The 14,083-nt window shown below is 44.9% G+C and overlaps 1 protein-coding gene across 2 annotated transcripts in view; it reads right to left on the reverse strand.

Annotated features, from left to right (window-relative positions):
- Window positions 1-11,397, reverse strand: part of VAPB (VAMP associated protein B and C) — a 31,370-nt gene extending 19,973 nt beyond the window's left edge. Inside the window, exon 1 of one of the 2 annotated variants that reach the window (XM_074553586.1) lies at window positions 10,993-11,397. In XM_074553586.1, the coding sequence (XP_074409687.1) occupies window positions 10,993-11,050 (58 nt within the window). In that variant the 5' untranslated portion in view covers window positions 11,051-11,397. The remainder of the gene's footprint in view (window positions 1-10,992) is intronic. The other variant, XM_074553585.1, reaches the window with a different exon arrangement.
- Between the last annotated feature and the right edge of the window lie 2,686 nt (window positions 11,398-14,083).

Raw genomic sequence — 14,083 nt, forward strand, 5'->3', positions numbered from 1 at the left:
TGGCTGGCTGCTGAGCAGAGCTCTGTCGGGCCGAAAGAACATCTTTTAGATAAACAATTAATAAACATAAAGACCGAAAGAAGAACTGAAGCCTCTTCTCGTCCTTTGATACGCGGGCTGCCCCAAGGCCACCCCGGGCCTTTCCAGGCCCTTCAAACAGCCGAAAACCGGACACTTGCCCTGCTCTAGAAGGAGGTGTCAGCACCATCAAACAGCCACCATACCCCTGTCTCCATCTGGTCACTTCAGTCTTTCCACCTGCAACTTTTCTCATCTTCACATCCGAGTGGTTTCTCAATTCCTTTACTGCCCCTGACAATACCGAGTGATTTCATTTTATTTCCATGGGCTCTCCCATTTTATTTCTGTGGATGTCTATCAGAATAAGAGAAACAGGCAAAATAAAACCAGCAGTGATGTGCAAGAGGGCTCCATAACAGGTGAGGACCCTGACTTACTGCACGCTTCTTTTAAAGTCATATATAAAGCTGATGACCTTTGAAGATAAACACTGAAATGAAAAGAGCTGAAATGTCAAGCAAGACATCTTGAGCTATCAGCCAGGTGCCTGAGAATCAACAACACCCAAGATCCAATCAAACTCTCCCACCACCTTACTTGTCTTTAGACAAATCACTTAAGGGCTTGATCTTCTGCTATTAAGAGCCTTAAGAGTTGACAGCAGCTCCAAAACAGAAGCAGGTTTGGACCCTTATAGTTTCCCTCGCAGTCAAGTAAGGAGAATACTTACCTAATTACACAGAATCTTGTGAAGATTAGTGTTTTAAAAAGTACTGTGTGCCAAGGTTTAATCATCATCATCATCTGGCTCTGGAGACTCTCATAATTAAGTGAGCATCCGCAACTTTTGAAATCAAAGAAGCCAAAAAATCAGAAGCAAGAAAAGCCTGTGTTGCATAAATATCTGATTTCACAAGTAACTCACTGAGACAGCCCAAATCCCCCAAATTTGGTAATTATTTTTTTAAAAAATCCTTGTGTAAACCACATGCCAACCTTTTGACCTCAGCTCAGATTTTAAAAGGAACTAGCTACAACCCCCCAGCCCTGTGGAATCAATATCTTCACTCCCAGCACCCACATCCTCATCCAAAAGAGCCCTTGAAACAAAGTGACAGGAGGGGAGTGGTCCCTTCCCCTTCTGCTGTATCAAACAGTGGATGCCTGCATGAAAAAATATTACAAAAATAGAAGCAATATCTACATCACTGCCTATGCAATAGCTGATGCAGTGGAGCAATTTTTTTAAGAAGTATGCAATCAATAAAGTGACCTAAGAAAAAAAATTGGTGCAGAAACCCAACAAAATTACATGATTCAGATGCCAAAGTTGGAGCAAGGTTGGCAGTAAGTTACTCCATTTAGATGGATTAATCAGTGTCCTTCCCTGGCCTATTCTAGCATAAACTATTTTTCTCAGAGCACGCCTCATGCTTAATTGGGAAAAAAGCCCAAACCCCAAACAAACATCAGACTGAAGACTGTTTTCAGGGTATTTGTTAGTATGTAATTTTTGTCACCTTTTATCCCTCAGAGGATCATTAACAGTCTGCCTTCACAGCTGTAAGAACTGAGAGGCCACACATAAGCCTGCCAAGAGAAATAGAAGAATATGTCCTTCATATAATTTTGGTACCAGTGTCATTTGTTTTTTCCCCAATTGATCTATTCAGGGTTTTTTTATGCCCAAACATTACCTACAGCAAACTTAGCAACAAAATCACACAACATGAAATATCTTCTGTGCATCATGGAGTCAAACCAGATTTCTGCACACACTGGCACGAACAAGGGACTGAGAGCAGCCCTGGTGAGCTCCCAGAGGTGCCTCTATCTCTGCTTCAGCTGCGCTTTCAGATCCTCTCAGGAGCGAGTGCCAGACAGATTGTATTACCCTGCTCATTCTGCACACAAATATCACAGAGCCAACGCTGCCCAGGTATGAAAACAGCTCAGGAAACACTGGGACAGCAGCTGCAGCTCTTTCAATAACCATGATGAAGCCAAATTCACTCAGGTAAGACATCTCCTTTTTGCACATAGCCTGGAGCTCCATCCACGGGCTATGGGAAGGACACAAACAAAGCTCTGGCTCCCAGGAGAAGTGGGGATGCAGCAACAGAGCAATGAAGCCTTGATGTGCAAACCTCCCCGACAAAAACACTGCTGAAGACTGAAATCAATGTAAAATGTTTCCCTGGAAGAACCATCCTGATTTCAATCATCAATCCAAGCTACACTTTTTCTTCTAAAGTGATTTTTTCCTGGTCTAATTTCATCACTAATCTCCATTTCAAATGCACATCAAAATGTTAGGGAAGGAGCAACTTAACTGCTCTAATTTTACTCTCACATATACTCCTCAAATAGAGAAATTTGGTGTGCAACTGAAATAGCAAATGAGCAAATATTTTAAAGTGCAAAACTGTGCATAAGTCGAAAATACCAGAAGAAACAAACACAATTAGATATTCTGGGGATGCACAAAGAATAGCTGCTTTGCTAATAAGTTAAAAAACCCAAGCCACATAAAATAGGCAGTGGGATACTATTTATGGCTACAAAACAGGAAGGAATCCTGAGCTTAGCAAGATATATTCCAGGGAGCTACTCAGGAAAGGAAAAAAAAGAAAAAAAAAATAAAAAGGAAAAAAAAAACCAAAACAAAAGCAGAAATTTAGCCAGCAGCAGAGAGAAAACGTAATCAGAAAAAAAACAATCTGACAGTTTATATGGGTGGCATAGAACAAGAAACAAATGTCAAGTTGTGTTCTTCAAGCCTAAACTTCTGCCTTTTCCAACCTAAACAATTCTATAATTCTGTGATCATCTGTACCACTGTACGACATCACTAAGCACAGTGTAAAACCAGCTATACAAAAATAAAGAGGAAAAAATGTTACTGCTCTTAGATCTCTGCTCCTAGTTTGGTAAAAATATAGAAAGCCCAGAAGAAGAGAAATCACAATCGAGAGGAAATGCAAATGTTTTGAGAAAACACAAAATATATAGTTAGTTCACATATCACAAGAAGCACTAAATGCAAATATCAACAGACAACAAACATGAAACTGCACAAGGGGGAGGGTGAACAGCTGGGAGAAACATCAGAAGCACCAGCAAGGATGAAGGTAACTAGCGGTGATGAAAAAAGTACCAGTCTTGGGAAAAACAAGAAAGTGCAATTTTTTTTCTTAAAAGAATTACATAGTCATTTGACATGCCTTCTACAAGCACAACTAATTTGTCTTTTCAATTGCTTGCAAAAACATAAGATTTGGCTCCATAGTGATCCTCACACCTACATGATTTTATAATCTGCATCCTAAATAACTGGATCACCAGGCAAACCTCCTCCTTCTCTATTTTTCCACCCCTCGTGGAAACCAACCAAGAAAACAGGATTAAATTTAGAATGATAAAATCTTTAATCCATGCACCATGGTATGAGGGACTCAGAGAACTAGACACTAAAGTAGTTTAGCAAAGAGATTATTTTCATAAAGTATTTATAAAAACGTGGGGTAAGTACTGCAGGCAGCAGCAGTACCCAATCTGTACAAATGTGTTTGAGGCCAGGAGAATTCCAGCTGAACTGAACAATTTTCAGAACAGCTCTAACAGAGAAAGAGCAGAGCATCCTGAGGCTGGTGGGTGCTGCTGGTGTGAACACAGAGCTGTAGCAGACAGGGCCTGGCGTTCGGAAGATCTCGTGATGTTACGGGAAGACAGGGCCCCTGCCCCCTTAGATAAGAAAATTAACATAGGAATGTAGCCCCCTAAACCGGATTCCGGTAACTTTCCACTTGCCCAGGTAACTTTCCATCCCCTACTAACCATAGATGGTAAAGACAGACCCCCACCTGACGTAGAAGCCCCTTAGACTATAAAACCCCACGGGAAGAGAGAATAAAGGCCTTTGATCCTCCACCACATTGGTGTCCGCGTGTTTCTTAGGCCCGAGCGACCCTAGGGAAGGGGGTCGCCGTGCTGTTTCCTGAAACCAGGCCGCCTGCCTTGTATCAGAAGGCAACACAGAGCCACACTCGGGGCAGGAGGGCAGCCCTGAGTGCCACAGGGCACTGGGGATTTGCTCTGCACACACTGCCAGCGACACCAAGGACTGGCACAGCTGCTCCAGACCCACGGCACAAATCCCTCCTTACAAAAGGCTGCCTAGCAGGCCAAATTTTAAACTCAACAACATCCCAGGCATCTCACAGAAAATATCTTACATGGCTCTACAGACATCTTGGTCTGCAGAGCACTGAAAGAGTTTATATATTGAAAAAATACTGGGTCAAATGCCAGAGGAAGAGACTTAGCATGAATCTAACCCCTAGCTTGGACAAACTGGTAGTTAAATATTCATATATGAATGTAAAATAAGCTTCCTTTCTGCCTCTGGTCATCACACAGGAGGACAAAGGACCTCACAGTCACAGCAGTGCCAGTCCCTCACCTAGAGGGGAGAGGGCTCTGACTGGGAAGAGTTCCTGACCTCATCAGTGAGGATTTACTTGCAGAAAAAACCCAACAAAACAACAATTGCAGCAGCAAGATGATGATGTTAAAGATCACGTTTCTTACAAACACAAAGATGAAATTTAAGTCTGAAACAACAGCTGTCACCACAAACAGAACTGTTGCAAACACCATCAATACGGCTTTCAAAGCCAAGCAGTCACACTGACAGGCAAAGTAAAGAGGCTGTTATTGTACCAACTATGAAATGCATTCAGTAGTTATTAGCTGTACCCAGCAGGCAGCAAACATAAGGCCAATATGGTAACAAGATAGTAGAAAATGAGTGTGACTGCAAGATGTGGGCAGAATTAGCAAGGGTCATTTGATTCCTGCACGGCCTCAGCTGGGCACAAAGCTGCGCTGAGGGGCACTCAGCAACAGCACAAACCCTCCCTCGCCCCGTTTCCCACAAAAACTGCACCATAACATATGTACAAGTTGCTCATTTGATCCAAAACTCATTTGATGCAATCAATACCTTCCAGAGCTGGCTGCATAGAACAAATTAAGCTGCTTTTAAAATTGGGAATTTGTTCATAGATGTAAGCTGACCTGAGCTCAGGAAGTTGGATCATTTGCTATGGTGATGATGCCTTTTTTCCAGCTGAGTTTCAGAACAGATCTGACAATCTATTTAAAGGTTTGTACTTGAATTTTTACAATCCTAATTCTGAATTAGAGAGCAATTAAACAGAATTCACTCTTGTATTTAATGGCAGCTAACCTATTTTAAAAGAAATAAGGCATTACACGATTACTGGTAAGTTTTTAATTTATGAATCTTGCACTGTGAGGAAAAATAGGTAATAATTTATTTTCCAATGAGGAGGCACTATCAGGAGCTGCTGTATAAATTTCTACTCTATATTCCTTTCACGGGTGACAGGACACTGCACATGGCATGCAGGGCAGCAGCTGGTAAATACAATTTACTGCTAAGTACCAGTGTGAACCTGCATCCACTCTGACACATTAAGTGTGTCTTCATTTTGCCATGATAGCCATGCTCCCAGGACTTGAGAGAGCCACCCCTTCCATCTGTATTTTCAATATAATCTGTTATCAGATCTATCTTCTGAAGTGATGAATAGAGGTCACAGTGCAGCAACCAAATCAGACTGGCAGGCTGCCATCCTGATGAGCTTTAAATAACAAAGTTGAAAAACTTTTTCATGTATCATTACAATAGCTCCATAGCTCAAAGTGAGCTGAAAATCCATGGACAAACACAGGATTCCCGAGGAACAGGAAGCTGTGAATGTATGTGGCCCATTCTGTACAGTAAAGGCAAGGAGTTGACCACATTTAAAACACAAAACTAAGAGAAGCAATGGCCAAGTAACAAATTTTGTCACTGCATTAGGTCTTTCCCTGAAATAGTAATACTTTGATCCTATTAATGCTCCTAACTTCAACTGGAATTCTTAAAATCTGTGCAGTACAAAATTATTCAAAAGTCCTTAACCCGTAAATCACATTGACCAAAGCCTTCAAGGAGATTGTGGTATTTTTGGAAATAGTCTTGGGAGACCTAAATACATTAATTAAATTTAACAGAAAATGCAGTTAAACCTCCTTGACTGCTTCACACATCTCAATTGTTCTTTGGTGCTCCAACCATCCTATTCAAAGTTCCAAATTTCTGTTAGTCCCACATGTACAATTCCTTTCTCATTTCCCACTGGAGCTGTTCAGTGCTGTGTCTCCAGTGTACAGGACATCAGCAGATTAAGAAAGCACAAGAGAAGCACAATCTTCAACTTATTCCACCTTTCAAAAAAGAGATGTGTTGTAAAAAATGCACAATGCATCACTACCCTCTCTTACCTCCAGTTTTTTCCCTCTTAACACCTCTCTTCTAAAGTGAAGAGACTATGCAAAGTGATGAATTAATTATAAAACCAATGGAGCGCGTGAAATCAGAGTAATTCAGTGAGATGCAGCAGGTCTGTGCAACTAAACAAATGTTTAATAGAATAAATTATTGATTTTAGCTAAACTGCAAGAAAAGTGAGTGCATCATTAACTGCACCAGAAAAAGACTGATTTTCTTTGATAACTGGGATATATTTTAGGATAAATTTGTGTAGATTTAGGAAGCCTGCCTGTTATTTAAATACTATGTCCCCTTTTCAAGACTATGATTTGATAATTAAATTCAAATATGTAGAGATGCAAAGGTTTACTCGTATTTAATGCGGTAACAATGACTTGACTTGGAATCAGGCCAGACAAAGGGAAGCAAGGGCTGGTACATTTTTCAGCAGGAAAGCAGACAGCCATTGGCACAGCAGCCTTCAAAGAGTAAAGAAATCCTAGAACTGGCTGCCATTCTGCTGTGAATACCAGGAGGCCTTTAAGAGTTTAAAGAAAACAGCATATAAACATTCAGCTTCAAAGATGCATATTAATTATCCTAAACAGCCAACTACTCACAATAATGCCACTGTTTTACATTCTTAAACATGGCCTCTGACTAGAAATTCCTATTTATCCAATACAGGAGACAATGAGCACCAAGTCAAATTTCCTCCCAATACCTTCAGTGCAGGAGTGATTCGATCATTCCCAGTGGATCAGGACAGGGACAGAGATGTAAGTGAACAGTGCACATGCCCTGAACCTCTCTTCTTGAGACTTGGCAGCAGCAGCTTCAGCAAGCACTAATCTCACATCCCAAATGTTACTGGCCTGTTGCACTGAAGCGCCTCAGCCTGCTATCTGGTAGAAGGGGACATTGCTGTCACACACGGGAGGCTCTGCACACCCTCACTGCAATGAGCAGATCTGGCTGGAGTTCCCTCAGGCTGACCTGGAGGAGCTCTGAGTGTCTCAGCAGGGAGTGGCAGCCACCCCACCGTGGACACACAAACTGCACAGGACTGGGGTAAACACTAAATTCTGAACATTTCAGTGCTGCAGATGCACTGCTGGACTCAGTACACCGATACAGGCCGAAGCCACACCAGGGCTGCAGCTCTGAGGTAGCCAGGGCTGGTCCCCGAGCCAGTGACAGGTGACAGCCCCAGGTCAGGGGCTCTGTTAGCAGCACAGAGGATCGGTTCATTGCTCTGGTTCATCGTTGTGCCCTTAGCAGAAAGCAAAGCTACACAGTGACATATTGCATAGGTCCAGGATCACATACTGGGGACGGGAACCTGCATTTCCAACTGGCACGACCTGCAGAGTTTAGCAAGGCACTAATCCCTGCTTGGCAGTACTGCCGGGAGCCACTTGGGGAGCACGGACACAGTGCTGAGTCATAAGTCCAGCCTAACCTGGAGCAAACCTCCAGAAACGCCACCAAAATGTCCCTCAGCCTCCGCCACCGCCCATCTGTGCCACCCCTCCTGAGCAACACTGCCCCAGCAGCACCTCAAACGCTACAAACCCAGGGCAGTCCTAAAATACACTATATTTTAACAAAATTTTACTTGCTGGCATTAAACAGCCGATCTCTAGTCCTGGTGCGCACCTATGGTGAAAAGACAGATCAGCCTCGGTGGGCAGCCATCCTGTGAGGGGCAGGAGGCTCCTGCAGCACAATTCCACATCCTTGTTCAGCTTTAAATCTAGCAATTCTTAAAGTCAGAGCCCCGAATGTTGCAACAAGTTCTTGGCAGATTAATGTCATCTCTTAGATTGAAAAAAAAGAAGAAAGGGAAACATAAACGTAAATGTCACATATACCAACAACGCTCTTTTTCACCATTTGTTACCAGTGAATGCTGAGCTGCAAACCTTTAGCTGGATAATTTTTTTGCAACCCTACAATGACCAAGAAGTGGAGGAAGTCACTGGCAAGCCAGTGAAGCTCCTATTTCACACGGCATCAGAGAGCAGGGCAAGAAGTGGGCACCTTCAGCCACCTAATGGTGTTCTGCCTCCCACGACTCACAGCTGCATTTCAGCACAGCACACGCTGATGCTATTTTGGAGCATGTGTGCTCTGCTGTAGGAGATGCGAGGCGGGAGGAAAGACAACCCCTGCTCATGTTCACATGCTGTGAAAAAAAATTCCAGCATGAAAAACTCCTTTGATATTTTTTTCAAACGAGACACAAGCACGGTATTTTGAAACAGAGCACCAAATGAATTTATGAGATTCACTGCAAAACCAAGGGGCTACAAAAGCTTCTATAAAATAGTTTTCAACCCTTTAGAAGTGAAAGTGCAGGCCATGGTTGCAACCCCAAAGTGACTGGGACACATTATAGAAGACATCCTCATTCACCATATTATTCCTGACATCCTACCTCCCTCTAAATGTTATACTGAAGAGCTACACTGAGCCTTTCAACAGCATCAGAGCGAACAATTTTCTGCTTTTTCTATCTTTCTGCATTTGGATTCAGCCCTTCACCATTTCCAGTATTAGGTTTAGAGCTCAATCTCAGTTTCCTACATTGAGTACCATGTCTTTCAGCACACACCACAAGGATGCCTGTACCAGTCAGCAGCTCCATGACCTCTGTCAGCCTGGATCTACTTGTACGGGGCCAAGGAACACTCTGGAAATAAATGCAACTATTTACAAAGGTAACAATATCATTTCAGCCCTATCACCAGGCAGCATGTCATCACAAGATTAGGAGGGCAAGAAACACTTAGAGCACAATTTACTTCATGAATACTTCAACCTGGTGTTTCCTGAATGAAGGGCAGCGGTCAGCACTGCTTGCTAGAAAGGACTGTAAGGCACAGGTATTGCCAAAGCACATGAACGCTGCCCACAGCATTAAGTCTGTTTGAACATTAATATTTAAGTGTACTTTGAAACTAAGCCATTTAATAGCTGCAGTTAGTCAAGCAGCATTTTATGCCATAAGGAGTACGCGCTGCTGGCTAAAGATCTGGCAGCCAGAAGCGCTATGGTTAGTTGATTTAACTTCAATGGCTACTGGTTCTTTAGCCCAGAACCTCATCTGAAAGAAGGACAGCCTGACAAATTATCATTACTTCAAGAAAAAGCAGAGTCTGGCAAGGTTTATATCTACCTGTGATGAATAAAAGAATGAAAAACAAACCCTGAACCACAATTATGCCTCATTAGCAAGTCAGCGCCAATTAAGGGCCCACTTTTTGCCCACCTGAGCTTGGATTTGCTTGTTTGCTGAAAGCAATTTTATCCAGAACAAAAGGTGATTTTAATCTAATCATACTTAACAGAAAGAACGTCAAAACAACAATAGTTTCCTTCTTAAGCATGTTTGATACTGCTGCCATAACAACTTCAGCTTACAACAAAGATATATTCATTCCCCCCAGTGTTTATTAACAGGCTGCTTGAGAAAACCCACTTTGTATTAATAGTTCAAATATATTTACTAATAAAAACTGGTAAAGACCTCCTCCATATTTAAAAATGTACATGAAAGCTTTTTTTAAAGGAGTATTATTTTTGCCAGAGGCCAATAAACAGATTCCCATTTTTTAAAAAAGAAGCTTATTTGCCAGATAATCAAGTGAAGCTATAAAACACCTCTGACTCTGGTGGCATAAATAAACTTGCTGATTGCTTATTTGTAATCCCAGAATATTGTATTACAGCTGTGCTGTTAGGCTGCAAGGCAGGAATTTCAGTGCCAGTGGGAGCTCAAACCCATTCAAGACTTTTATTTAAACGATGGATTTTTGCACAGGCAGCCTATTCGTGACTTATTTAGCCAAACAGCTTGCTAAATTATAATAATAAGCACGAAAAGCCAGGAAGGGCTGCCCAGCACCTGGCCAGAGGCCTCGCGTTTTTGGCCAGAGACATGATTGCAACCCCACACTGCCTGGGACACATTACAGAAGAAACCTTTATTCGTTATCTTATTCCCAACATCCTTCCTCGGTCTGGATTCTATACAGAAGACCCACGCAGAACACTTAAACGGCTCCATCGCTATCAATTTCCCGATTTTGTGTTTTGATTAAGCCCTTTATCCGTTCCTAGGGTTTGTGGCACCTGAGTTCCCAGTCCCACCTCACGGACATCGCTGTCCTACATTACAGCACCAGATCTTTCGGCCGGGGCCGCGCACACACCCCCGGCGGGGCCTGGGGGACGCAGCCCAGCTCCGCCGCTGCCCCGCGGGGTCCCCCCCGTCCGCGGCCGCCGCCCCCGGGAAGGTCAGGCGGGCACAGCCCGGTGTTCCCGCTGCCGCCCGGGCAAGGCGCGGCCGGGACCCCCCCGCGCCGGCCCCGCGGGCCGCCCCCACCCGCACCGCGGCTGCGGCAGCGCTGAGGGCGGCGCGGGGGGACCCCCGCGGGCCGGGGGCGGCTCCGCGGCGGGCGGGGGGCCCCGGCGGGGCGGCGGGCGCGGCGCTGAAGGACATTTTAGCTGCCGGCGGTGCCCGGCCCCCGGAAAATGGCTGCCGGGAGCGGGCCCCGAGCGCGGCCGCGCCGCCCGCCCGGCGCGGGGAGCGGCGGCGAGAGATGGCGGCGGCCGCCTCGTACCTTTGAATTTGAGCTCGTGCTGCGGTTCGAGGCTCAGGACCTGCTCCGCTTTCGCCATGTTCCTCCTCCTCCTCCTCCTCGGCGGTGGCGGCACCAGGCGGAGAGAGGAAGGGACGGGGAGGGAGGGGAAGGAAGAGGGGAGGGAGGGAGGAAGGGAGGGAGGAGGGAAGGCGGGCGGGGGGCGCGCCCGGTGCTGGGTTCACTCCTCGCCCGGGTGCCGGTTCACCCTCTCCCGGCTGCTCGTTCGCTCTTCGCTCGGGCGCTGTTTCACCCTCCCTGGGTGGTTGTTCACACTGTCCCGGCGGCCCCGGAGCGGGGACAGGCGCGGGCGGCGGTCGGGCGGCGGCTGGCGGCGCACACGCTGCCGGGCAGGGCGGGCGGGAGGCGGGATGATGCAGCACGGAGGGGCCCGCGGAGAGGCTGCGGCGGCGGCTGACGTGAGCCCGGCTCCGCCGTGAGGGGCCGCGGGGGGAGGCTCCGCGCCGCCGCTCCTCGGGCGCTCCCGTGGCCGGAGGTGCCTCCCCGGAGCGTTTCGGGAACAAAGAGGGCTAATAAACAACGTTTTATCGTCACTGGAAAGCGTGGTTTGTAATAAACGCCTTTTATCCAGAAGCAGCGTGGTTTCTTAGGCCTGTGCTCCGTGTGGCCTCAGGGCTGCAGGGGAAGCCCTCGGGCCCCTCGCCGCCCTGCCCGGCTCCCAGCGGAGCTCCGGCCGGGCTCGGGGGAGGGCAGGGGAGCGCTCCCGGGAACAGGAGGAGCTCCCGGGGCCGCACAGCGCCAGGGCAGCCCTGGGAACCGGCACCGAGCTGCAGGCAATACACGCTTTTTAATGAATTAAACCAGAACTTCAGGTCACCTCAGATTTGAAGACATCCCTCCTCCCCTTTTTTAAAGTTTTGGGTTACTCTTTGGGGTTTTTATGTTTGTTTTGAGGTGGTTTGTGGTGGTTGTGTTTTGGGAATTTTTGTTTGTGTTTAGCTTTGGTTGGTTAGTTTTTACTCCAGTGTTTAAAAACATTTCTTTGAAATTTACAGCATGGTTTAATATAGAGTGCAGCTTTATTGATAGCCCTAGGCCAGTGTAATTACAGCAACATTACACTTTTTGCTCCCCTCTCTCCTCGGTTGTTTTAAACATTTGAAAAGTTCCTAAGAATTTATAAAGCATTGCTATAACCTGTCAGAGGCATGAGTTTGGGATGCCCCTCTTAACCGCAGAAATATGCTGGTCTTAAAAACTGGTAATTTATGTACACTAAAAAGTATTAAGTGGACTTTATACGTTCTGGACTTTATACATACATGACCTCAGGAAGAGATGAAATAAAAAGATTCCAAAGAAAATTGATTTCTCACACCAGTATAATCTACATGCAGGGCACCTTTCCCTCACACAAATTCTTTGTATCATGTTATTTGACTTAATAAATGCCAAAAATGCGTAAGGTACCTAAAAAGATCTAGAATTACAACAAGAGTGTTGTTCTCTTCCTGGCACTAAGAGCAATGTCAAATGAGTGATGTGTATGTTAAAATTAACACCCCAGAGCAGGACAGTGGCATTCCCTGCTCTGAGCACATCTGCAGTGTTTATACCTCACCTTCAGCTGCTCCTGTCCACCACAATCCCTGTTCTGCTCATGTGCTTTACCACCTCCCATCCTATTTCATCTTTTTTGTTCTCTGTCATCTTTCATTCCATGCCAAAACAAACCAAACCCATACCTGTGTTTAGTACAAAACTTCTAGTTTTGCATGATACAAGTGAAACCTGCCAGCTCCTTCCAGGCAGGATGATGGGACTGATTTTTTAAAGCTTCAGCACTGCAGGGCGATACACTCAAATTCTGCTCTTGTTCTTTAAATTCCTTCTCTTTTGGGGAAAGGATGGTCACATAACATCATAAAGGGGTGCATTTTCTTTTCCAGAAAACTAGATTTGGATGGTATTATTTTTACTCCTTCAGGGGATGGGGCATAATTTTTAGCCTAAGCTACAGGTTATGTCATAACATTTTAGATCTCAAGTCAGGAGAGAATTCAGTTCATACTTTGCAGCTTTCTTGGCTGGTACTGTGGGAAGATTACCTTCTTTTACCTAATCCCTTAAATTTTATTTTATAAACAGATTCTCTCTGTAAACCAGGCAGGCTTGGAGCAGTAATTAGTAGAAAAGACAAGCTTCATACATATCAGTAAGTTATTTGCAAACTAACGGCGAGGAGTAAGAGAGAAAGCTTTACACAGCATATAGTCATGCATAATAAAAGCCCTAAAGTAAACAACCATTAAGTGTTGCTGCCCAGACCTTTGCGAGTTCTACTTTTCCTGAAAGAAGTACAAAGAAGCCCCTGAAGCGTTATGATCCACCTCTCAAAGGAGTTGCCAAGATGTATCACCTTGCCCTAACTGGCAGCTCTGAACTTACCTGTTTGTATTTGAAGGACTCGCCCACGTTTTCATCCAGGCTGAAGGTTTTATAAAGCACAGCATTGTTTAAGTTGAAAATGTATGAAGTCAAATGAATGCAGGTTGTCAGGTTTTTGTTGCATGTAAATAACATGTGTACATTTAATTTTGTGCCGGGTGTGCATGGAGGGCACCTGCAGTACCCCATCCCTGTCCCACAGACAGCTCCCACTGGGGACAATTCAGCCACAAGGCTAAAAGGCAACTTTGTGCCCACAAGAGTTTTCGATTTACAGGAGAAAATTGGGATGAACTGCAGGGAAATGCTGGACAGCACCTGGAAGCTTTGTATTGGAACAATTTTAAAGAACAAGTTCATTGATTGCAAAACTTCTACCTAGGAAGCAGTGAAAGTGAAACATTCTCATTGTGTGTGTGCAAACCAGGTGGCTTGCATTCAGTTCTCAGATTCCCTATGCAAACACATGCAAATGGTTTTTTCTCTCTATTCCAGCATATTCCTTGTGTCTACATTTCTTATGCTCTCCCTGATGCACATTCATGCCATCTTAGACAAACCCATCTGACACTACTCAAAAGCAGTTTGTTCACATCTAAGAGCATAACTGCAAAATTGCAGGTAACAAGAAATGTAAATTATTCCAGGTCTGTTAAACAAAAGA

Source organism: Zonotrichia albicollis, chromosome 17 (assembly GCF_047830755.1).
Source record: "Zonotrichia albicollis isolate bZonAlb1 chromosome 17, bZonAlb1.hap1, whole genome shotgun sequence".
Classification (NCBI taxonomy): domain Eukaryota; kingdom Metazoa; phylum Chordata; class Aves; order Passeriformes; family Passerellidae; genus Zonotrichia; species Zonotrichia albicollis.